A 22,667-nucleotide genomic window follows, 5' to 3' on the forward strand; every position below is an offset into this window, starting at 1 on the left:
TGTTTAGGTGAGGTGCTGGCTAGCGGAGTAAAACACCTGTTTAGGTGAGGTGCTGGCTAGCGGAGTAAAACACCTGTTTAGGTGAGGTGCTGGCTAGCGGAGTAAAACACCTGTTTAGGCGAGGTGCTGGCTAGCGGAGTAAAACACCTGTTTAGGCGAGGTGCTGGCTAGCGGAGTAAAACACCTGTTTAGGCGAGGTGCTGGCTAGCGGAGTAAAACACCTGTTTAGGCGAGGTGCTGGCTAGCGGAGTAAAACACCTGTTTAGGCGAGGTGCTGGCTAGCGGAGTAAAACACCTGTTTAGGCGAGGTGCTGGCTAGCGGAGTAGAACACCTGTTTAGGCGAGGTGCTGGCTAGCGGAGTAGAACACCTGTTTAGGCGAGGTGCTGGCTAGCGGAGTAGAACACCTGTTTAGGCGAGGTGCTGGCTAGCGGAGTAGAACACCTGTTTAGGCGAGGTGCTGGCTAGCGGAGTAGAACACCTGTTTAGGCGAGGTGCTGGCTAGCGGAGTAGAACACCTGTTTAGGCGAGGTGCTGGCTAGCGGAGTAGAACACCTGTTTAGGCGAGGTGCTGGCTAGCGGAGTAGAACACCTGTTTAGGCGAGGTGCTGGCTAGCGGAGTAGAACACCTGTTTAGGCGAGGTGCTGGCTAGCGGAGTAGAACACCTGTTTAGGCGAGGTGCTGGCTAGCGGAGTAGAACACCTGTTTAGGCGAGGTGCTGGCTAGCGGAGTAGAACACCTGTTTAGGCGAGGTGCTGGCTAGCGGAGTAGAACACCTGTTTAGGCGAGGTGCTGGCTAGCGGAGTAGAACACCTGTTTAGGCGAGGTGCTGGCTAGCGGAGTAGAACACCTGTTTAGGCGAGGTGCTGGCTAGCGGAGTAGAACACCTGTTTAGGCGAGGTGCTGGCTAGCGGAGTAGAACACCTGTTTAGGCGAGGTGCTGGCTAGCGGAGTAAAACACCTGTTTAGGTGAGGTGCTGGCTAGCGGAGTAAAACACCTGTTTAGGCGAGGTGCTGGCTAGCGGAGTAAAACACCTGTTTAGGTGAGGTGCTGGCTAGCGGAGTAAAACACCTGTTTAGGCGAGGTGCTGGCTAGCGGAGTAAAACACCTGTTTAGGTGAGGTGCTGGCTAGCGGAGTAGAACACCTGTTTAGGCGAGGTGCTGGCTAGCGGAGTAAAACACCTGTTTAGGTGAGGTGCTGGCTAGCGGAGTAAAACACCTGTTTAGGCGAGGTGCTGGCTAGCGGAGTAAAACACCTGTTTAGGTGAGGTGCTGGCTAGCGGAGTAAAACACCTGTTTAGGCGAGGTGCTGGCTAGCGGAGTAAAACACCTGTTTAGGTGAGGTGCTGGCTAGCGGAGTAAAACACCTGTTTAGGAGAGGTGCTGGCTAGCGGAGTAGAACACCTGTTTAGGCGAGGTGCTGGCTAGCGGAGTAAAACACCTGTTTAGGTGAGGTGCTGGCTAGCGGAGTAAAACACCTGTTTAGGTGAGGTGCTGGCTAGCGGAGTAAAACACCTGTTTAGGTGAGGTGCTGGCTAGCGGAGTAAAACACCTGTTTAGGAGAGGTGCTGGCTAGCGGAGTAAAACACCTGTTTAGGCGAGGTGCTGGCTAGCGGAGTAAAACACCTGTTTAGGCGAGGTGCTGGCTAGCGGAGTAAAACACCTGTTTAGGCGAGGTGCTGGCTAGCGGAGTAAAACACCTGTTTAGGCGAGGTGCTGGCTAGCGGAGTAAAACACCTGTTTAGGCGAGGTGCTGGCTAGCGGAGTAAAACACCTGTTTAGGCGAGGTGCTGGCTAACGGAGTAAAACACCTGTTTAGGTGAGGTGCTGGCTAGCGGAGTAAAACACCTGTTTAGGCGAGGTGCTGGCTAGCGGAGTAAAACACCTGTTTAGGTGAGGTGCTGGCTAGCGGAGTAAAACACCTGTTTAGGTGAGGTGCTGGCTAGCGGAGTAAAACACCTGTTTAGGCGAGGTGCTGGCTAGCGGAGTAGAACACCTGTTTAGGTGAGGTGCTGGCTAGCGGAGTAAAACACCTGTTTAGGCGAGGTGCTGGCTAGCGGAGTAAAACACCTGTTTAGGCGAGGTGCTGGCTAGCGGAGTAAAACACCTGTTTAGGAGAGGTGCTGGCTAGCGGAGTAAAACACCTGTTTAGGCGAGGTGCTGGCTAGCGGAGTAAAACACCTGTTTAGGCGAAGTGCTGGCTAGCGGAGTAAAACACCTGTTTAGGCGAGGTGCTGGCTAGCGGAGTAAAACACCTGAAAAAGAAAAGGAGAGCCACACACTTTAGGAGCTCAGATGCAATAATTTAATTACCTAATAACCAACGTTTCGACAAACAAGCTGTCTTCATCAGGGTACAATGACAAACACTGCGGGCCACTAGTTTATATAGTGTCAAAGGATACACAGGTGTCTGTAATCATGGCCAGGTGTGGCTTGATATCATTTTTTTAATTTACAGATACAAATAGAACATATAAAATAAAATAAATGCATCACATACGATCATAGATACAATTTGGCTAGTGGTGAAGGCATCAAAACTATGAAATAACACATATGGAATCATGTAGTAACTAAAAAAAGTGTTACACAGTTTTTATATTTGATATTATTGAAAGTAGCCACTGTTTGCCTTGATGACAGCTTGCACACTCTTGGCATTCTCTCAACCAGCCTCACCTGGAATACTTTTCCAATAGTCTTGGAGTTCCCACATATGCTTAACACTTGTTGGCTGTTTTTTTTTTATTTTTTTTTACCTCATTCTGCAAACCAACTCATCCCAAACCATCTCAATTGGGTTGAGGTCAGGTGATTGTGGAGGCCAGGTCACCTGATGCAGCACTCCATCACTCTCCTTCTAGGTCAAATAGCTCTTACACAGCCTGGAGGGGGGTTGGGTCATTGTCTTGTTGAAAAACAAATGATAGTGGGACTAAGCCCAAACCAGATGGGATGGCGTTTCGCTGCAGCATGCTGTGGTAGCTATGCTGGTTAAGTGTGCCTTGAATTCTAAATAATTCACAGACAGTGTCACCAGCAAAGCACCCCCACACCTCCTCCTCCCTTCACGGTGGGAACCACACGTGGAAATCATCCGTTCACTCACACCACGGCGGTTGGAACCAAAAATCAGACCAAAGAACACATTTCCACTGGTCTAATGTCCATTGCTCGTGTTTCTTGGTGTCCTTTAGTAGTGGTTTCTTTGCAGCAATTCGACCATGAAGGCCTGATTCACGCAGTCTCCTCTGAACAGTTGATGTTGAGATGTGCCTGTTATTTGAACTCTGAAGCATTTATTTGGGCTGCAATTTCTGAGGCTGGTAACTCTAATGAACTTATCCTCTGCAGCAGAGGTAACTCTGGGTCTTCCTTTCCTGTGGCAGTCCTCATGAGATCCAGTTTCATCATAGCGCTTGATGGTTTTTGCAACTGCCCTTGAAGAAACTTTCAAAGTTCTTGACATTTTCCGGATTGACTGACCTTCATATCTTAAAGTAATGGACTGTCGTTTTTCTCTGCTTATTTGAGCTGTTCTGGCCATAATATGGACTTGGTCTTTTACCAAATAGGGCAATCGTCTGTAAACCACCTCTACCTTGTCACAACAACTGATTGGCTCAAACGCATTAAGGAAAGAAATTCCACAAATGAACTTTTAACAATGCACACCTGTTAATTGAAATGCATTCTAGGGGACTACCTCATGAAGCTAGTTGAGAGAATGCCAAGAGTGTGCAAAGCTGTCATCAAGCCAAAGGGTGGCTACTTTGAAGAATCTGTAATATAAAATATATTTTGATTTGTTTAACACTTGTTTTGGTTACTACATGATTCCATATGTGTTATTTCATAGTTCTTATGTCTTCACTATTATTCTACAATGTAGAAAATAGTAAAAATAGAGAAAAACCCTGGAATGAGTAGATGTGTCCAAACTTTTGACTGGTACTGTAAATGGAGACTGTTAAGTGACAAAAATAACAGGTTGAATTACATGTCCCAAAAAAATGGATTCCTGATCTGTGTTATATCTCTTAGATATAGGACAGACACTTCAGAACAAACTTCCTTTAGATCTTTTTGGGGACTCTCTGTAGTTTATCTGTTATTCAAAGCGTTTGTATGGGCTAATAGCGGTAAGGCCAAAATATATATATATATATATTTTTTTTATAGATACTTCAAGGGGCCAAAAATGTCTTGGGCCGTTCTGGCAATCGTAATTTACATCAGCTTTCTAGGGCAGACTAGGGAAGTTTTCCAATAGCAATGGAACTTAGGCTTACGAGTGTTTTAACGATGCATCTTTCCTACAACGGCCAAAGATGTAACATGCGCTTCCCAAAATACCACGTAGACAACAGGTGCCTCAACAATGTTGCTAGGTGCATTGTTGAGGCACCTAGCGATTGATATGATCGAAAGAAAGGAAGCACTGCTTTCAGATCAGCATTCTCCCTTTCCAATCTTACCTTAACATTAGAATTATTCCACAATAATTGCACAATAATGACGTACGGATCAGCTCCTAGAGAGATATCACGTATGGCTACAAATATTGAGGCGGCTTATTCTAATATTTACCCTATAACAATGTATTAAATCAAGATTTGGCACATCATTGTGCACGTTAAACATCAGAAAATAGGCTATGTCGAGGCAAAAATGTCAGAGTAGCGTACAGATAGCTAAATAAAAGGGCTTAACAGCCCTTAACTGTGGTATATTGGCCATTAATCACAAACCCCCGAGGTGGCTTGTTGTTATTAGAAACTGGTTACCAACATAATTAGAGCAGTAAAAATAAATGTTGATGAATTTATGAAATTGCTTCTTCTAATGATTGATAAACATGCACCTGCATAGAAACTAGAGGGCGACCGATTATGATTTTTCAACGCCGATACCGATTATTGGAGGATCAAAAAAGCCGATACTGATTGGACGATATTTTTAATTTTATTTGTAATTACAACAATACTGAATGAACACTTATTTTAACTTAATATAATACATCAATAAAATCAATTTAGCCTGAAATAAATAATGAAACATGTTTAATTTGGTTTAGATAATGCAAAAACAAAGTGTTGGAGAAGAAAGTAAAAGTGCAATATGTGCTATGTAAGAAAGCTAACGTTTCAGTTCCTTGCTCAGAACATGAGAACATATGAAAGCTGGTGTTTCCTTTTAAAATGCTCTTCAATATTCCAAGGTAAGAAGTTTTAGGTTGTAGTTATTATAGGAATGATAGGACTATTTCTCTCTATACCATTTGTATTTCATATACCTTTGACTATTGGATGTTCTTATAGGCACTTTAGTATTGCCAGTGTAACAGTATAGCTTCCATCCCTCTCCTCGCCCCTACCTGGGCTCAAACCAGGAACACATCGACAACAGCCACCCTCGAAGCAGCGTTACCCATCACTCCACAAAAGCCGTGGGGAACAACTACTCCAAGTCTCAGAGCGAGTGACGTTTGAAACACTATTAGCGCGCAACCCGCTAACTAGCTAGCTATTTCACATCGGTTACACCAGCCTAATCTCGGGAGTTGATAGGCTTGAAGTCATAAACAGCTCAATGCTTGAAGCATTGCGAAGAGCTGCTGGCAAAATGCATGAAAGTGCTGTTTGAATGAATGCTTACGAGCCTGCTGGTGCCTACCATCACTCAGTCAGACTGCTCTATCAAATATCAAATCAGACTTAATTATAACATAATAACACACAGAAATACGAGCCTTAGGTCATTAATATGGTCAAATCGGGAAACTATCATTTCGAAAACAAAACATTTATTCTTTCAGTGAAATAGTGAACCGTTCCGTATTTTATCTAACGGGTGGCATCCCTAAGTCTAAATATTCCTGTTACATTACACAACCTTCAATGTTATGTCATAATTACGTAAAATTCTGGCAAATTAGTTCGCAATGAGCGAAGCTGCCCAAACTGTTGCATATACCCTGACTCTGCTTGTAATGAACGCAAGAGAAGTGACACAATTTCACCTGGTTAATATTGCCTGCTAACCTGGATTTCTTTTAGCTAAATATGCAGGTTTAAAAATATATACTTCTGTGTACTGATTTTAAGGCTGATGTTTAGCACTTTAACACTTTTTTGGTTTCTACATGATTCCATGTGTTATTTCATAGTTTTGATGTCTTCACTATTATTCTACAATGTAGAAAATAGTAAAAATAAAGAAAAACCCTTGAATGAGTAGGTGTTCAATCTTTTGACTGGTACTGTATGTCCATCTCATTAAACGCAAGTCTTAGAAGAAGTAGATCTGTCCTATGCGTCCTGTTCTTGAGTTTAATTTATTTTACTTCAGTTTTGTACACCAGCTTTAAACAGCTGAAAATACAATATTTGGGGTTATGGAAAAAATGTCACAGCGGTTTAGATTGTACAATGACACTAAAATTGCTTGTTTTTGTGTCATAATCAGAAATTAGGCAGACTACTAGAATTTTAGTAAATGGCGGTTCTGCATAGCGCATATTTAAGATGCTTTTAGGAAACCAGGCTCAGGGCTTTTGGCACCACTAGGTTGCTACTCAGTGGTCAGCCAGCAGAGCTCTTGATGTCATGCTCCAGAGAGGACACATTACAACCTTATTCAAAAATGGATATAATTCATTTTCCCTCATCAATCTACACACAATACCCGATAATGACAAAAGCAAAAAATAGGTTGTTAGAAATGTTTGCAAATGTTTTAAAAATAAAAAACAGAAATACCTTATTTAAATAAGTATTCAAAACCTTTGCTATGAGACTTGAAATTGAGCTCAGGTGCATCCTGTTTCCATTGATCATCCTTGAGATGATTCTACAGCTTGATTGGAGTCCACCTGTGGTCAATTCAATTGATTGTACATGATTTGGAAAGGCACATACCCATCTATATAAGGTCCCACAGTTGACAGTGCATGTCAGAGCAAAAACCAAGCCATGAGGTCAAAGGAATTTTCTGTAGAGCTCTGGGACAGGATTGTGTCGAGGCACAGATCTGGGGACATTTCTGCAGCATTGAAAGAGCCCAAGAACACAGTGGCCTCCATCAATCTTAAATGGAAGAAGTTTGGAACCACCAAGATTCATCCTAGAGCTGTCTGCCCAGCCAAACTGAGCAATCAGGGGAGAAGGGCCATGGTCAGGGAGGTGACCAAGAACCCGATAGTCACTCTGACAGAGCTCCAGAGCGTCCTCTGGGGAGGATCTTCCAGAAGGACAACCATCTCTGCAGCACTCCACCAATCAGGCCTTTATGGTAGAGTGGCCAGATGGAAGCCACTCCTCAGTAAAAGGCACAACAGCCCACTTGGATTTTGCCAAAAGGCACCTAAAGACTCTCAGACCATGAGACAAGATTATTTGGTTTGATGATACCAAGATTTAACTATTTGGCCTGAATGCCAAGCATCATGTCTGGAGGAAACCTGGTAGCATCCCTACGGTGAAGCATGGTGTTGGCAGCGTCATGCTGTGGGGATATTTTTCAGCAGCAGGGACTGGGAGACTACTCAGGATCAAGGAAGGCAAAGATGAACGGCACAAAGCACAGAGTTCCTTGATGAAAACCTGCACTCAGCACCTCAGACTGGGGTGAAGGTTCACCTTTTAACAGGACAACGACCCTAAGCACACAGCCAAGACAATGCAGGAGTGGCTTCGGGACAAGTCTCAATGTCCTTGAATGGCCCAGCCACAGCCCGGACTTGAACCGGATTGAAAATCTCTGGAGACCTGAAAATAGCTGTGCAGCAATGCTCCCCATCCAACCTGACAGAGCTTGAGATGATCTGCAGAGAAGAATGGGATAAACTCCCCAAATACAGGTGTACCAAGCTTGTAGTGTCCTACCCAAGACTTTAATAACTACCTGAATACGTATGTAAATGTGATACTTTTTTTGTTATACATTTGCAAAAAGTTGTAAAACTGTTTTAGCTTTGTCAATGTGGGTGTGTAGACTGGAGAAAGCCTTATTCTAAAATGTATTAAATCGGTTAACGTAACAACGTGGAAAAAATCTAGGGGTATGAATACTTTCCGAATGCACTGTAAATCGGATGCATCACATATTGACTGTACGTTTATCCGCGTATGCAAACCTGAGTGAGTAGATTACCTTAAACAATTGTTGGACATCTTGGAAACATTCTCCAGTTCTTATTATACCTCTGAGGTGACTCTTCGTTTGGTAATAAAACGGTTTCAGTCATGAATACACCCCTGGGCTGGGTTTCCCAAAAGCATCGTAGTACTAAAATCGTCTCTAGTTTCGATGGATGATCTTAGTACAACGATACTTTTAGGAAACCCAGCCAATGTCTCTCAGTTTCGCAAAGCGTTTCCCCAGAAGTATCGGGATGTAGCGCGTCTGGTTGAAAACTGACAAGTGTGTGGGCGGCACTTGTGCTTGCATGCAGTTCATACTGAGACTGACTGTGTCACAGTGAATCACTGAAGAAAATAGAAAATAAAATCCCCTTTTATTACTTGAAATTCCTTAATAAAAAATGTACTGAAAACAGCCTCACTTGCTAATGCTAACCACCTGCTGTACAAGTTCTTTGTAGCAAGTGAAGAGGACTAAACTAGTTTTCTGGTCAGCTAATTTATCTAGCTAACGGATAAGCGATTGACAGCAGCTGTGCGTTTACTTACGTGAATGTTGCCCAACAGTTACCGTTTTGAATATCGTGGTTGTCGCTGTTCCGAATGACATGACTTTTGCAGAAATCAAGACCGCTAAGGTTACAGTCCGCGTGCTTCACCATTCATGTCGGCTCCTTCGTGTCACATTCATTAAAAGCCAGTAAGGCGTTAAACGTGCCTATACTTCGATTGTGACATGTAATAGTCAACTAACTGACAAGGCAATGCCGCAATAGACTGATCATTGGAAGACTCGAACTGCTCGTGCAACGAGAACCGGACGTGACGACTGTTCAAAGGAGGAGAGGACGATTTTAAGTGGAAATGTCATTGCAAACTTCATTGGAAAACTGTTGTGTAGGGAGAAGGAAGGGTGCGATATGTGTAGCTACAGAACAGTCTGAGGAGTGGAAACGTATGTGTAATGACTGGCTAGTGCAGTGTTACTCACTATTTTGTTGTAAGGGAGTCACTTTGGGTTGAGAGAATCATTCAGAGGGTTGCACATATCTTTAATTTGTTGTACTTTTTCTTCCAATAACAATTGAGAGCAAATATCGAGCACATGCAATTGATTTGACCTACAGCAAATCACAAATATATACATGCACACATCACATGTAATAGTTTGTCGGGGGGCTAGGGTCAGTCTGTTATATCTGGAGTATTTCTCCCATCTTATCCGGTGTCCTGTGTGAATTTAAACATGCTCCCTCTAATTCTCTCCCTCCCCTCTCCGAGGACCTGAGCCCTGGGACCATGCCTCGGGACTACCTGGCCTGATGACTCCTTGCTGTCCCCAGTCCACCTGGTCGTGCTGCTGCTCCAGTTTCAACTGTTCTGCCTGCGGCTATGGAACCATGACCTGTACACCGGATGTGCTACCTTGTCCCTTCTCTCTCTCTCTACCACACCTGCTGTCTCTAACTCTGAATGCTCGGCAATGAAAAGCCAACTGACATTTACTCCTAAAATGCTGACCTGTTGCACCCTCTACAACCACTGTGGTTATTATTTGACCCTGCTGGTCATCTATGAAAGTTTGAACATCTTGGCCATGTACTGTTATAATCTCCACCCGTCACAGCCAGAATAGGACTGGCCACACCTAGGCTGGTTTTCTGTACAGCACTTTGACAGTTTTAAAAGGGTTTTAAAAATGAGATTTGATTGATATGAAGGGTTACCTCAGTAGTTGGGTGAGTGAAAATGCTTCAGAAATGGATACACTGTATCTGACACAGGACTCAGTAAATGGGTAACACCTTAGTTCACCTTGCAATGTGTAATTTTCCTGCAGCTCCACTATCTCACTCTCTATTCCAGCACGGTCAGGACAGGGGGCGTTGATGGCTGTGGTCAGAGATGACACTGGCACATGAAAGAGGTTCTCAATGATGTTAAAACTCCTTGTACTCCATGATATCCTTGAATTTTGACTCAAACTCCAACTCATCACGCACAAATGCATCATAGCTAAAATGTTGCTGTATGTCTGGGTTGGATGTGGTGACTGCGCTAAGTTTTTGGAAACTGTCAGGTATGAACAGTGTGGTGATTTTATTTTGAAATACTGTGACCAAATGCAGCATTTTTTCCCCAGAGTTTTAGCTTTCCCTTGGAGCTGGAGACTCAGTGTTCAGGTGGCAGGTGATGTCAGTTAAAAAAGCCATCTTGAATATCCACTGTGGATTATCCAGCTCTGGCTCATTTCTCCCCTTGCTTGCAACAAATTCACGGAATTGAGGGAGGAGAGAGAGAAATCTATCCAAATATCTCCCACAAGACAACCATCTCACCTCATTGTGAAATATCAAGTCTGGTATTCCTCCACCAACTGGCAGAATTGCCGGTGATTCAGTGCCCTCGCAATAATAATGTTCACCACGCCCACCACTTGCTGCATCACATTCTGTAAGTCACAGTCTTTGAGTTTAGCCACAAGTGCTTCCTGATGAATGATACAATGAAACGTAGCAAATTGGGGAATATCCTCTCTCTTTCTCATCAGGCCTATGAGTCCTTTCTCCTTCCCTCGCATGTTTGGGTGCCGTCAGTGCACACAGATGCCAGATTTGACCAGTCATTATTATTATTATCAGCAAAAAATTTAACAAGGGCTTTCAGAAAAAATAGCTTCCTTGTTTGTGAAATCAGCATACAATATTTTGTCTGAGGCCAAAAAACTTTATTTTACAATCTCCGCGTCTGTGAAGGCCTTCTTGTTTCTCACATGTATCCAAGCAATCTCATATGTTGCCTCTTGTCTTTTTCTCTGCAACAGTGCTAGATCTGTCTATCATTTGTTGTTGTCCTTTTGAGTTGAGTTATGTTGTTGTTTCTGTGGTTGCTTTGTGGTGGATATGTTTCGTGAAAGTAGGCATGGTGTGACTGGAAATGTCGCTCTAAATTTGCTATTTTTTTTTTTTTTACTGCCTTCTGGCAAATAAAACAAAGTGAGCTAGTCCCATCATGCAGTACAAAAAAATACTTGTCCGTCCATTTCACTTGGAACTTTCTGTGTTCTTCTTGAATCGACCGTATTCTTCTCTTAGCCACCAGAACCATGTTAGCTACGTTATCTAGCTAGTGATTTTCCTGGTTCTCCAGTGGTTGTTCGTTCACAGCTGTCACGTTGTTCTCCAGCTCTTCCCCCTCATTTTCCTTGTCAATAGATTTCCGTTTCCTTTTACAATAAATCGATTAATGTCGACAAGACTTCAAAATTAGCTAGTAGCAAACCGATATGTGTCGATCGCTGTAGATGAGCATGTCACGTTCTGACCTTAGTTATTTTATTATGTCTTTGTTTTAGTATGGTCAGGGCGTGAGTTGGGTGGGTTGTCTATGTTCCTTTTTCTATGTTTTGGGATTTCTGTGTTTGGCCTGGTATGGTTCTCAATCAGAGGTAGCTGTTTATCGTTGTCCCTGATTGAGAACCATATTTAGGTAGCCTGGTTTCACTTTTGAGTTGTGGGTGATTATTTTCCTGTTTAGTGTTTTTTTTGTCATTCACCTTACGGACTGTTCGTTGGTCATTTATTGTTTTGTTCTGATTTATTACTTAATTAAAAGATATGAACACTTACCACGCTGCGCTTTGGTCCTCACCTTCTTCATACGACTACCGTTACAGAGCAGTTGCGTTCTATTTCGGCAAATTTTCTATTTAGGCCTTTCTGTTCAACAGCTGCACTATACTGCCATCTATCTGCCGTCCAGGGAACAATATATATATTCAATTAAGTAATTCAGGCCTGCATTAAACACATTGAATTGAAATTGTATTATGAATGGAAAACAGGAAAATCACAGCGAGCCACAAATTAAGGGAAAGTGGGCCGCATGCGGCCTGCGGGCCACGCAATGAGTACCACTGAGCTAGTGTGTAGTCCAGGGGACGGAATGGAACAGTGCAGAGAATCAACATTTTGCTAGCCTGATCCTAGATCTGTTTATGCAATTTTGCCAAGTCCTACTGTATGATTGTTGTCATGCCATGTTAACATGGGAGTAGGCTATACATAGACGTTATCTATCTGTCACAAATAGATCAAAGACCACGCTTACATTTGACTGATTGTCAGAACAGAACATGTTAAACTTCGATGTACTTGTTGGCTTTGTTACAGGAAAAATAGGTGGTTTGTTTGTGTAGCACCTTAACGTAAGGGCAAATGGTTATTTCATCGTAAGAGACCTAAATTGTTTTATATTGTGGCACTCTATACCTCATCATTTATCATAAAGAACAATATACCTCATCATTTATCATAAATAACAATATACATCAATTTTTCATAAGGAACGATATACTTCATAGCACCGTCACACACTCATACTACACAAGTGCCAAAGCACTACACACGGTCTGATATGCAATCAACCTTGTTCCCACACTATCAACTTCACATTGGGGGAGAAAGTACTTCTGGGAATCCTATGGGAACAACATCATGTCCCACGCATCCACCCTAATTCCACCGCAACACACAATATAACCCCTACTACACTATAAAACACTGTCCTGAATGATATGTCAAACTGAATATTTACCTTTATTTAACTAGGCAAGTCAGTTAAGAACAAATTCTTACTTTCAATGACAGCCTAGGAACGGTGGGTTAACTGCCTTGTTAACGACAGATTTTGTACCTTGTCAGCTCGGGGATTTGATCTTACTAGTCCAATGCTCTAACCACTAGACTACACTGCCGCCCCAAATGGTTTACCCAGGGAGACAACCAACACCTCTGTGATACCAGCACACCATTATGACTCTCTATCAGCACACCGTTGGATGTCATGACAACACACCATTATGACTCTCTAACTCAACACCAACCTTCCCCCACACGTTTGACTAAGTTTCTTTTGATCACAGCAAAGACTGTTCCCAGTCAGCCCACCAAGGTGAACATAAGGATGAAAGAGATTCCTTCTTGTTGCTACTGGGTTGTTCTGGTGTGTGGTTTTCCCTCCGACATGCAACCAAATACGTGAAGACAGTTTTGCCAGATTGTGGACCGATTAACCAGTGTCAAAATGGTGTGTCTGTGTGTCTCAGAGCCAGATTGTGGACCGATTAACCAGTGTCAAAATGGTGTGTCTGTCTGTCTCAGAGCCAGATTGTGGACCGATTAACCAGTGTCAAAATGGTGTGTCTGTGTGTCTCAGAGCCAGATTGTGGACCGATTAACCAGTGTCAAAATGGTGTGTCTGTGTGTCTCAGAGCCAGATTGTGGACCGATTAACCAGTGTCAAAATGGTGTGTCTGTCTGTCTCAGAGCCAGATTGTGAAACCAAGGTCATGATAGTTTCCATGTGGCGTTTCCTCCCTCCTCCTATTTCCACTCTCTTCCCAGCAGTAGTCAGTCATATGCCATGTGGACTAACAAGGACTACAGTGTACTACTGTGCGAATTCCCATTTGAATTCATTGGTGGACTAAACCCATCCAGCCCAGACATGCTTGGCTCAATGAGGCATTATTCATCATAGCCTTAGAATGAATGATGGGATGGAGACACACACAAACGCACGCATGCACACACACACACACACACATACACATACACTGTAAGCAAGTAATGGCAGGAAAGCAAAGGTGTGTTTGTGCTCACATCTTGGCCCAAATCCAATTATTTGAAGTATGCCTTAAAGCTAGAATCTTTCATTGCGACATAACTTTTTGAACTTATAAATTAATGATATTTGCCCATTTATTCTTGAGGAATATAACTTATAAAAGCATTGTGAGCTTAGTTCAACTGTCATACCCCACCAGAACCTGAAATATATGCTGTTTTTACACAAACATTTGTAAACAACGTAAAAGTAAACAAAGGCTGTATAAAACATGGTTAAAACTATAATTTTATATCATGGATGATCAGTCCTTGCATCCATAGCTCTCGCTATGAATTTGAGAGTGGCTACATTTCTCCAAGCCCATTCCTCAGCCTCTTACCGAAACAGAGGTTTGGTGTGCTCTTTGTTATTGTTTCAATTAAGGAATCTAGCTTTAATCTATGCAAAGAACAGACTGAAACATGATAATGTGGAACAAGAGAGAGAGAGAGAGACATGTATCAGATGCTTAGTAGGCTCTGCTCACACTTACTGTGGAGGCCAAACCACACGACTAACAACATTGGACACTTTATGGAACACAAAGCCTTCACTATCTCATCCTGGAAAATCCCAGGACTGAGGTCATCTGCCTTTGGCCTAAAGAGCAGGAACCTGGACTTCACCAAAGAAATTAGAAATAAAGACATTGTCATCCTACAATAAACATGGTATAGAGGAGATTAGAGGTCGACCGATTATGATTTTTCAACACCGATACAGATAATTGGAGGACCAAAATAGCCGATACCGATTAATCGGACGATTTTTACTTATTTATTTGTAATAATGACAATTACAACAATACTGAATGAACACATTTTAACTTAATATAATACATCAATAAAATCAATTTAGCCTCAAGTAAATAATGAAACATGTTCAATTTGGTTTAAATAATGCAAAAACAAAGTGTTTTAAAAGTGCAATATGTGCCATGTAAGAAAGCTAACGTTTAAGTTCCTTGCTCAGAACATGAGAACATATGAAAGCTGGTGGTTCCTTTTAACATGAGTCTTCAATATTCCCAGGCAAGAAGTTTTAGGTTGTAGTTATTATAGGAATTATAGGACTATTTCCCTCTATACCATTTGTATTTCATTAACCTTTGACTATTGGATGTTCTTATAGGCACTTTAGTATTGCCAGTGTAACAGTATAGCTTCCGTCCCTCTCCTCGCTCCTCCCTGGGCTCGAACCAGCAACACAATGACAACAGCCACCATCGAAGCAGCGTTACCCATGCAGAGCAAGGGAAACAACCACAGGCTCAGAGCGAGTGACGTTTGAAACGCTATTAGCGCGCGCTAACTAGCTAGCCATTTCACTTCGGTTACACCAGCCTCATCTCGGCAGTTGATCGGCTTGAAGTCATGCTTGTATGCTTGTATGCTCAGTCAGATTATATGCAACACAGGACACGCTAGATAATATCTAGTAATATCATTAACCATGTGTAGTTAACTAGTGATTATGATTGATTGTTTTTAAAAGATAAGTTTAATGCTAGCTAGCAACTGACCTTGGCTTACTGCATTCGCATAACAGGCAGTCTCCTTGTGGAGTGCAACGAGAGCGAGGTAGGTCGATATTGAGTTGGACTAGTTAGCTGTGGTTGCAAGATTGGTTCCCCGAGCTGACAAGGTGAAAATCTGTCGTTCGGACCCTGAACGAGGCAGTAACCTCACTGTTCCTAGGTCGTCATTGAAAATAAGAATGTGTTCTTAACTGACTTGCCTAGTTAAATAAAGGTATCCATTTTTATTTTTTTATTTTATTTATTTATATTTATTTTATTTATTTACAAAAAAAAAAAAAAAAAAAAAAAAAAAAAAAAAAAATCGGCAAATTGGCACCCAAAAATACCGATTTCCGATTGTTATGAAAACTTGAAATCGGCCCTAATTAATCGCCCATTCCGATTAATCGGTCGACCTCTAGAGGAGATGAATCCACTGGTTGCCCTCTAGGTTACAGAGAGCTGGTAGTCCCATCCATGTCTAGAAAATCAAAAGGAAATGATCTCAACAAAGAAAAATATCCTCCTGTGTGCTACCTATATCATCCCACTACTAGAATCTCCATACCTTAACGAAGACAGCTTCTCCATCCTGGAGGGGGAATTAATCATTTCCAGGCCCAGGGATATGTTCTAGTCTGTGGCGACCTAAAAGCCAGAACTGGACAAGAACCTGACACCCTCAGCACACAGGGGGACAAACACCTACCTGGAGGTGACAGCATTCCTTCCCCCGTGGCACAACTACAACAACATAACCAAAAAAAACGAGTCACAACACCTGCAGCTCTGTCGCACGAAGGGCATGTACATAGTCAATGCTAGGCTTTGAGGGGACTCCTACGGGAGGTACACCTATAGCTCATCTCTTGGCAGTAGTACTGTAGACTACTTTATCATTGACCTCAACCCAGAGTCTCTCAGAGTCTTCACAGTCAGCCCATTGGCACCCCTATGAGATCACAGCAAAATCCCAGTCTACTTGAACAGAGCTGTGCGCAATCATGAGGCATCAAAGTCAAAGGAAATTAATAATAGAAATAAACTCAGCAAAAAAAGAAATGTCATCTCACTGTCAACTGCGTTTATTTTCAGCAAACTTAACGTGTAAATATTTGTATGAACATAATAAGATTCAACAACTGAGACAAACTGAACAGGTTCCACAGACATGTGACTAACAGAAATTGAATAATGTGTCCCTGAACAAAGGGGGGGTTCAAATCAAAAGTTACAGTCAGTAACTGGTGTGGCCACCAGCTGCATTAAGTACTGCAGTGCATCTTCTCCTCATGGACTACACCAGATTTGCCTGTTCTTGCTGTGAGATGTTACCCCACTCTTCCACCAAGGCCCCTGACATTTCTTGGGGGAATGGCCCCAGCCCTCACCCTCCGATCCAACAGGTCCCATGGGATTGAGATCTGGGCTCTTCGCTGGCCATGGCAAAACACTGACATTCCTATCTTGCAGGAAATCACGCACAGAACGAGCAGTATGGCTGGTGGCATTGTCATGCTGTAGATTACCTACAATGACAACAAGCTCAGTCCGATAATGCTGTGACACACCGCCCCAGACCATGACGGACCCTCCACCTCGATCCCGCTCCAGAGTACAGGCCTTTGTGTAACGCTCATTCCTTGGTCGATAAACGCAAATCTGACCATCACCCCTGGTGAGACAAAACCGCTCCTTGTCAGTGAAGAGCACTTTTTGCCAGTCCTGTCTGGTCCAGCGACGGTGGGTTTGTGCCCATAGGCGACGTTGTTGCCGGAGATGTCTGGTGAGGACCTGCCTTACAACAGGCCCTCAGTCCAGTCCAGTCCAGCCTCTCTCAGCCTATTGCGGACAGTCTGAGCACTGATGGAGGGATTGTGCGTTCCTGGTGTTGCCAAAACTATAGATTGTTATTTTTTTTTTACCCCTTTTTCGTGGTATTTCGCTACACTCGCATTAACATCTGCTAACCATGTATCAAATTTGATTTGATTTGATCCAATTGTTGTAGTAGCTACTATCTTGTCTCATCGCTACAACTCCCGTACGGGCTCGGGAGAGACCCAACCAACTGGATGCGTGCTGTGTTAAGAAGCAGAAAGTTGAATGGTTTGGTTCATCAACCTTGCTTCCTGACTCTATACTATAGCTTAATTGACGCATATCTCACAGTAAATGATCCAGTAAATGATCCGCATCCAGTCGCACCAATGTGTCGGAGGCTACACCGTGCACCTGGCAACCTTGGCTAGCGCGCACTGCGCCCAGCCCGCCACAGGAGTCGCTGGTGCGCGATGAGACAAGGACATCCCTACCGACCAAGCCCTCCCTAACCCGGACGACGCTAGGCTAAGTGCGTCGCCCCACGGAGAGCCTGGGCGCGAACCCAGGGACTCTGATGGCACAGCTGGCGCTGCGCCCTTAACCACTGCGCCACCCGGGAGGCCAAATGGCATATGTACTGGCTCAGACAATATTACAGTAAATGAGATATGCGTCAATTAAGCTATAGTATAGAGTCAGGAAGCAAGGTTGATGAACCAAACCATTAAACTTTCTGATGATAACAGATTATCACTTTGCTGCAGACAAATGTATATGTATCTGTGCCTTCTGTAATGTATTTTAAATTGTCAAATCAAATCAGACTGCTTTTATGAGTAATATATGTATATTTTTATGATTTGTCATGGTGAGCTAGTCGAACTGAAAGGATCCTTTGGAAACGCTTTCAATATCTGATAGTGTTTTTAAAAATGTGTTTAATAAAGATTAATGCATACTTGAATAAATGAAATGTATACTCACGTGTTTAAAAACAATACGCTACTTATCATTTTATCTATTAAATGTCTTGCGCAGCTGATTCCATTTGTTTTTGTCATCCACCCCTGTAAATGTCATTCGCAAGTGGAGAAAGAAAGTCTACATTCCCTCTCCTCAATTACCTTTGACCTTTTTCAAAAGTAGGTGAGAGAGGACAGAGGAAATCACTGAAGCTGGAGACTTATACAGTTGAAGTCAGAAGCTGACATTTGCTGTCGTGGAATACGCTGTTTACATACTCTGTTTACATACGCTGTCTTGGAACTTCTAATCAATAATGAGGGGAGACAAGTATAAACAACATGGGACCACGCAGCCGTCATACCGCTCAGGAAGGAGACGCGTTCTGTCTCCTAGAGATGAACGTACTTTGGTGCGAAAAGTGCAAATCAATCCCAGAACAACAGCAAAGGATCTTGTGAAGATGCTGGAGGGAACAGGTACAAAAGTATCTATATCCACAGTATCGACATAACCTGAAAGGACGCTCAGCAAGGAAGAACCCACTGCTCCAAAACCGCCATAAAAAAGCCAGACTATGGTTTGCAACTGCACATAGGGACAAAGATCGTAGTTTTTTGAGAAATATCCTCTGGTCGCTCAGCAAGGAACCAACTACACAGCACAGTACCAGAGAACTGTTAGACAAATAGCTAGCGCCACCCTGTGGCTGTTGAAGCAGCCCTGTGTGGATAATGAAGGCATTCAAGGTTTCTTCTTTCAGCACATTGACGACTACAGCTGGTCTCAATTCAATCTCTACCTACCCCTTGGCCCTAATATGGACATCTTTGCCGATCTGAAGGGTCTGGATAGATATTAGCAGTGTAGAGGTGAAGTTTCCGCCATACAGAGCTGCAAACATCAAAGGTTAGGTCCATGGGCAGTAGGTGGAGGGAGGCCTTTGCTGAGCCACTGAGGCGTTCTGATGCTGCTGCAGGGCACTGTTGGCTATGTAGAACAGCTACTGTAGCTGACGGCCTGTCACCATGAGCGGGCACCATAGACATATATATTAACCCTGGGCAGGCACCATAGACATACATATTAACCCTGGGCGGGCACCATAGACATACATATTAACCCTGGGCGGGCACCATAGACATACATGTTAACCCTGGGCGGGCACCATAGACATACATATTAACCCTGGGCGGGCACCATAGACATACATGTTAACCCTGGGCGGGCACCATAGACATACATGTTAACCCTGGGCGGGCACCATAGACATACATGTTAACCCTGGGCGGGCACCATAGACATACATGTTAACCCTGGGCAGGCACCATAGACATACATGTTAACCCTGGGCAGGCACCATAGACATACATGTTAACCCTGGGCAGGCACCATAGACATACATGTTAACCCTGGGCAGGCACTATAGACATACATGTTAACCCTGGGCAGGCACCATAGACATACATGTTAACCCTGGGCAGGCACCATAGACATACATGTTAACCCTGGGCAGGCACTATAGACATACATGTTAACCCTGGGCAGGCACCATAGACATACATGTTAACCCTGGGCAGGCACCATAGACATACATGTTAACCCTGGGCAGGCACCATAGACATACATGTTAACCCTGGGCAGGCACTATAGACATACATGTTAACCCTGGGCAGGCACCATAGACATACATGTTAACCCTGGGCAGGCACCATAGACATACATGTTAACCCTGGGCAGGCACCATAGACATACATATTGTGCTTCTACACCTGCATTGCTTGCTGTTTGGGGTTTTAGGCTGGGTTTCTGTACAGCACTTTGAGATATCAACTGATGTAAGAAGGGCTTTATAAATACATTTGATTTGATATTAACCATGGCTGTGCGCCTCAGGGAGTCAGTGAAAGTGACTCCAAACGAACCCTGATTACAGTATCACAGGGCATACGGTATGCACATACCTGATTACAGTATCACAGGGCATACGGTATGCACATACCCATCTATTTACCCTGCTGAATTACTGAAATGGATCCTACGGAGGGATTTAATGTTCTATAGCAGGAGAGAATCCAGATGAGGAAAACTGGAAGGATCGTTATCGGCAACATAAATAAATATGAACACAATTCGTAACAACAATGAAAGGCACATTAAGGTACGAATAGGAATCAAGACTGAGTGCAATTTTGGAGGAGGGTCAGAGAGAGAACACTCCACCAACATAGCCTACAGACAGGTATCTTGGCATACCAAAGTGCCTCGGAGACACGGGTGAGAGTGCCACATAATCATACATGGTTCATTCTTGAATTGTGGTGGCATGTGTCCCTTTGCAACCATGAAAAACTGACAAATAGTTAGACAATAATAAAACAAATTTGTATTTATTATGTATCCCCATTAGCTGCTGCCAAGGCAGCAAAATGAAGGCAGTTCATACAATTATAAAAACATTACATTCAGACTGTGTGCCCTCAGGTCCCCTACTCCACCACATATATACCGTACAAAATCCATGTGCACATGACTATATAGTGCGTATGCTATCGTGTGTTTATGCTCCATAAACAGGGGACTGTGAATGTGGGGACTGTGAATGTATTGATTCACAGTCCCCGCTGTTCGATAAGGTGTTTAAAATATTTTAAAAAATAGATTTAAAAAAAATATTTTTGTATCTAATTTTACTGCTTGCATGAGTTACGAGATGTGGAATAGAGTTCCATGTAGTCATGGCTCTATTTAGTACTGTGCGCTTTCCATAGTCTGTTCTGGACTTGGGGACTGTGAAGAGACCTCTTGTGGCATGTCTTGTGGGATATGCATTGGTGTTCGAGCTGTGTGCCAGTAGTTCAAACAGACAGCTTGGTGCCTTCAACATGTCAATACCTCTCATAAATACAAGTAGTGATAAAGTCCATCTCTCCTCCATTTTGAACCAGGAGAGATTGACATGCATATTATTAATATTAGCTCTCTGTGTACATCCAAGGGCCAGCCGCGCTGCCCTGTTCTGAACCAAATGCAATTTTCCAAAGTCCTTTTTTGTGGCACCTGACCACACGACTGAATAGTCATAGGCCTGTAGGACCTGCCTTGTTGACAGTGCTGTCAAGAAGGTAGTGCAGCATCTTATCATAGACATACTTCGCCACCTCTTAGCTACTGTAATGCAAGTCCATTAAACAATGTATTAACAGAAAGTTTTGCAGTATAAAGTATGTAGGGCAAGTAATCACATTGGCTTCTCCCAGTAGTGATGTGTGAAGTTGTAGTGACATTTTGGGGATTTAGAGCTAAATATTATTTTGAATGTTAGAAGATGAAAAAGGTATTTAATATATTGTTTAGATCAATGAAAACAAAGGCTATTAAAAAAATTAATATTTTTTACTACTATATCTGTCCCTCAGTTTTATTTCCTTGGAGTTACCGCCTTAAAAACCACTCATACAAGATATACAAGGACCTCGACCATTCCCTCCTGTGGAAAACATCGGGGGAGAGGTCTTTATTAAATAAAATTGTTAGCTAATCACACTATTTTTTATTATGTCATACATTTGAGGATTCCATTGATAATGTGGTGTGTCTGAATCCAGTGTCACTTGGGGTTAGTCCATTTAAAAAGGGACATAACATTATGAGCTCAATTATTAATCTCCCTTTAGTCAACTATTTTCTGGGTTAATGATCTTAGATTTAAGTATCGGTGGCCTCCATTTAAGAAAATCCTCAATAAACAAAATTCTCATTGGTGTTACGACTCCTACTGGTGGCACAATGTTATCCTAACGGTAAATAATAAATACAAATCTAGAAAGAATGTTGTTTTTAATTACGCCATACCCAAATGCCACCGTAATTCAAGAACGACTCTGGTATAAAAATATTGATTTGCTGATATTGGTAAACCCGGCTCTCAACACAGGTCATCTGTACTTGGTCTCCTCCTTCTCTCTTGTCCTCCGATGATTTTTTTGATTTGACCTTTATTTAACTAGGCAAGTCAGTTAAGAACAAATTATTATTTTCAATGACGGCCTAGGAACCGTGGGTTAACTGCCTTGTTCAGGGGCAGAACGACAGATTTGATGATGTCGGAGTCTCCATCTTAAACCTCATCTGGAAAAAGTCTGTCATGTCTGAGTATGTCAAACCTGGGAGTGAGTGAGAAAGTGAGACCATTTCAGGTGGGTGGCTTGGCAACTCAAATACAGCAGTGCAACAAGCTAGCTCACGAAGAGATTACTTGTTATTTTACAACACAGTCAAATACAAAACACTAGAGCATCCTACAAACAGGCTGTGAAGGCCAGAGGGGAAGTCAAACACAATGGAATACTGAGAAGCACTGTGACCTCTGCCCCTGTGTGATGTCAGAGATGACCCAGGACAGCGTGTGCTTTGGGATGCCTTCAAACAACTAAATAACAGCTCAAAGGTCTCCATGATCCCCCATAGACAACAAAATATACACATCAGGGAAATTCTAAATAGGACAACATCATTACTGAGAATTCAGAATCAGAAAACA

The 22,667-nt window shown here is 42.9% G+C and overlaps 1 protein-coding gene and 1 non-coding gene across 5 annotated transcripts in view; both read right to left on the reverse strand.

The window, feature by feature from the left end:
* The window catches only part of LOC110536972 (tyrosine-protein kinase JAK2), a 73,402-nt gene extending 64,265 nt beyond the window's left edge, over window positions 1-9,137 (reverse strand). The window contains exon 1 of one of the 2 annotated variants that reach the window (XM_036936927.2): window positions 8,698-9,137. In XM_036936927.2, coding sequence (XP_036792822.2) covers window positions 8,698-8,758 — 61 coding nt within the window. In that variant the 5' untranslated portion in view covers window positions 8,759-9,137. Of the gene's footprint in view, window positions 1-8,158 lie in introns of both variants that reach the window. The other variant, XM_090191757.1, reaches the window with a different exon arrangement.
* An 11,360-nt stretch (window positions 9,138-20,497) lies between these two features.
* LOC110536975 (uncharacterized) overlaps window positions 20,498-22,667 on the reverse strand; it is a 32,232-nt gene continuing 30,062 nt past the window's right edge. For all 3 annotated transcript variants that reach the window (XR_002475537.3, XR_016484875.1, XR_002475536.3), the window contains one exon: window positions 20,498-22,290. This is a non-coding gene — a transcript (uncharacterized LOC110536975). The remainder of the gene's footprint in view (window positions 22,291-22,667) is intronic.

Source organism: Oncorhynchus mykiss, chromosome 12 (assembly GCF_057628025.1).
Source record: "Oncorhynchus mykiss isolate SJ-2025 chromosome 12, ASM5762802v1, whole genome shotgun sequence".
Classification (NCBI taxonomy): Eukaryota; Metazoa; Chordata; class Actinopteri; order Salmoniformes; family Salmonidae; genus Oncorhynchus; species Oncorhynchus mykiss.